Raw genomic sequence first — 2,505 nt, forward strand, 5'->3', positions numbered from 1 at the left:
TATTGATTCAATCGTACTGGTAATGGACCAATTGCAAATTCAACACCAAAAACGGAATCATCAAAATCCGATTATCCGGCAAGTAATGAAGAAAAACCTGTCGTACGTCTTTCTCTCTCTCTCTTTTTCATTTTTTATATCAATGTAAAAAAAAATGTAAAAGTAATTATGAAAACTATCATAATTAAAAAAAAAGAAATTATTTGAATAAATGAATGAATAAATAAATGTAAAAAATTAAAATTTCTTTTTTTTCGTTTTAAAATTAAGTTACTAATTAAAATTGCTTAATTTATATATATTTAAATTATAATTTTTCATATTGCAATAATACATGTAGCATAAATTTACATTTGTAATTAATTTAAAAAATATTAATGATTGAGTTTAAATTTAATTTAAATTTTATTTTTAGATTATAGAGCAAGCAAAACATGTATCAAAACGACGAAAAACAAAATATGGCTCATATAAAACATTAAATGATGATGCATATAAGTATGTTAATTTTTATTTTTAAAATAATTATTTCATTTCTTATTTGATCATTTTCAAGTTTTTATTTTATTTTTATTTATTTATTTTTCTTTTTTTTTTAAATTATTATCTAAATCACTTATAGATTTGAATTCTTTGTTTTTACCAAATTTTGTAATTTTTTTCTTCAATAAAAATTTAATTTAATTTTTTAAATTTAGTAGTGATTTGGATGATTTATGCGATCCGGATTTTTATTTAACCTATACATCACAAGGAACAATGCCTATTACAAGTAATACAATGGAATCAGGTAAATTAAACGGTGACCTGAATAGGATGAATAAAAATGAACCGGATAATCAAAGTGTAAAAGAAAATTATCTTCCAACAAATACAACAACAACAACAACAACAACAACAGGAATGGCAGCAATAGATGATGCAACAGCAAAAATGATCGAACCTAACCGGAAAAATATCAAAATACCGGCAAAAAAACGATTTATCAGTAAATTTTATTATTTTTCCGCAAGTTTATTTGTTTTTAAAATTACTTAAAATAAATAAAAATATCAGCGAATTATTAAAGTTTAAAGTTTAATTTAAAATTGAAGTTTTTTAAATTTTAAAATTAATTTGTTTAGTTTAATTTTTAAAATTTAATGATTAAAATTTGAATAATTTTTGATACTTTTATGTTAAATAATTTTGAAATAAATTTTGGAAAAAATTTGATTAATTTTTAAATTCTAGTATCAATAAATTAATCGTATTTAATCTAAAAATATTCAATATCTAAATTCGATATAAAAATATCAATTAACTTCAACTAAATTTGATATAATCTTTACAACTAATTGATGTTACAATAACCCACTAATGAATCTAATAATTAATTACATGGATGATGCTAACGGAAATCTTTGTATAAGTGTAATTTTAAAACGAAAATTACTGAAATATTAATTAAACTCTGATGAATTCTAATATTTTCCCAAGTATTTGATATTAATATTAATTAACTCATACTGAATGTGTTATAATCCTTGATAAATATTCGGTACTAAAGTATTTAATTACTTGCATCATTTCAATAAATTTCAATGCATAAACATATTTGCATATAATTTAAATTAATGCTAATTTTTAATAATATTAATTTCTTAAATTGCATAATTTATCAAATAACTTGTAGCATATAAAATAGTTTATTAATTAAATTGAATTATAAGTTCTAAAGTTTTTTTTGCATTGAAATTCCGATGGTCCATTAAAAATTTGTTATGAAAAAGATAAAAAAAAATTGTGGAAATGACATTTTTTTTTTTTTAAATTACTATTTGATCTTTTTAAGTGCATTTTTTGTTATGCAAGAAAGTATTGGAGCAATTTGATTGCATCTTGCAAATGCATGCATGCATGCATAAGCATGTATTTATTGTTAAAATGTAACAATACTTGAAATGGTATTATCAGCTTTGTGAAGAACTGATTTGTATTCAATGATTAATTTAATTTATTTCAAATGTTCTATAAATAATCTAATTTAGCCTAATTACAATGCTGCTATAATTAGGACGAATATTTGATTGAGTAATTAATTAATCATTCAATTTATTTCAATTTTTTTCCCCCCTTTTTGCCCTTTCTTAAATTTAAGTAAAAATATTTAAAAAAGAAAAATTATTGCAAATGATATATTTAAATTAAAAACCACAAATGAAAACGAAAAAAAAATGAAAAAGAAGGCGATGATAATGAATTTAAGTTACAATTAATTATTCGATTAAATATTTGTTTTAATTACAGCATTATTGTAATTAGATTAAACTTGGTTTATTTATAGAGTTATTTATGGAAATTGCTGCGAATTTAAGCTACGATGATTATGATTAGGAATTTTATAGTAAGGGTTGATAATGAATTTAAGTTATAATTAATTATTCGATTAAATATTTGTTCTAATTATAGCATTACTATAATTAGATTAAACTTGGTTTATTTATAGAGTGATTTATTGAAATT

The 2,505-nt window shown here is 20.4% G+C and overlaps 1 protein-coding gene across 1 annotated transcript; it reads left to right on the forward strand.

Annotated features, from left to right (window-relative positions):
- Positions 1-22: 22 nt before the first annotated feature.
- On the forward strand, positions 23-1,038 carry LOAG_14562 (hypothetical protein; the record flags this gene model as incomplete). The annotated part of the gene is made up of 3 exons (XM_020448828.1): positions 23-82; positions 416-498; positions 699-1,038. 3 exons carry the CDS (start codon positions 23-25, stop codon positions 1,036-1,038), a joined length of 483 nt encoding a protein of 160 aa, XP_020301055.1.
- Positions 1,039-2,505: the final 1,467 nt, after the last annotated feature.

This window comes from Loa loa, assembly GCF_000183805.2.
Source record: "Loa loa unplaced genomic scaffold supercont3.679, whole genome shotgun sequence".
In the NCBI taxonomy this organism is placed as follows: domain Eukaryota; kingdom Metazoa; phylum Nematoda; class Chromadorea; order Rhabditida; family Onchocercidae; genus Loa; species Loa loa.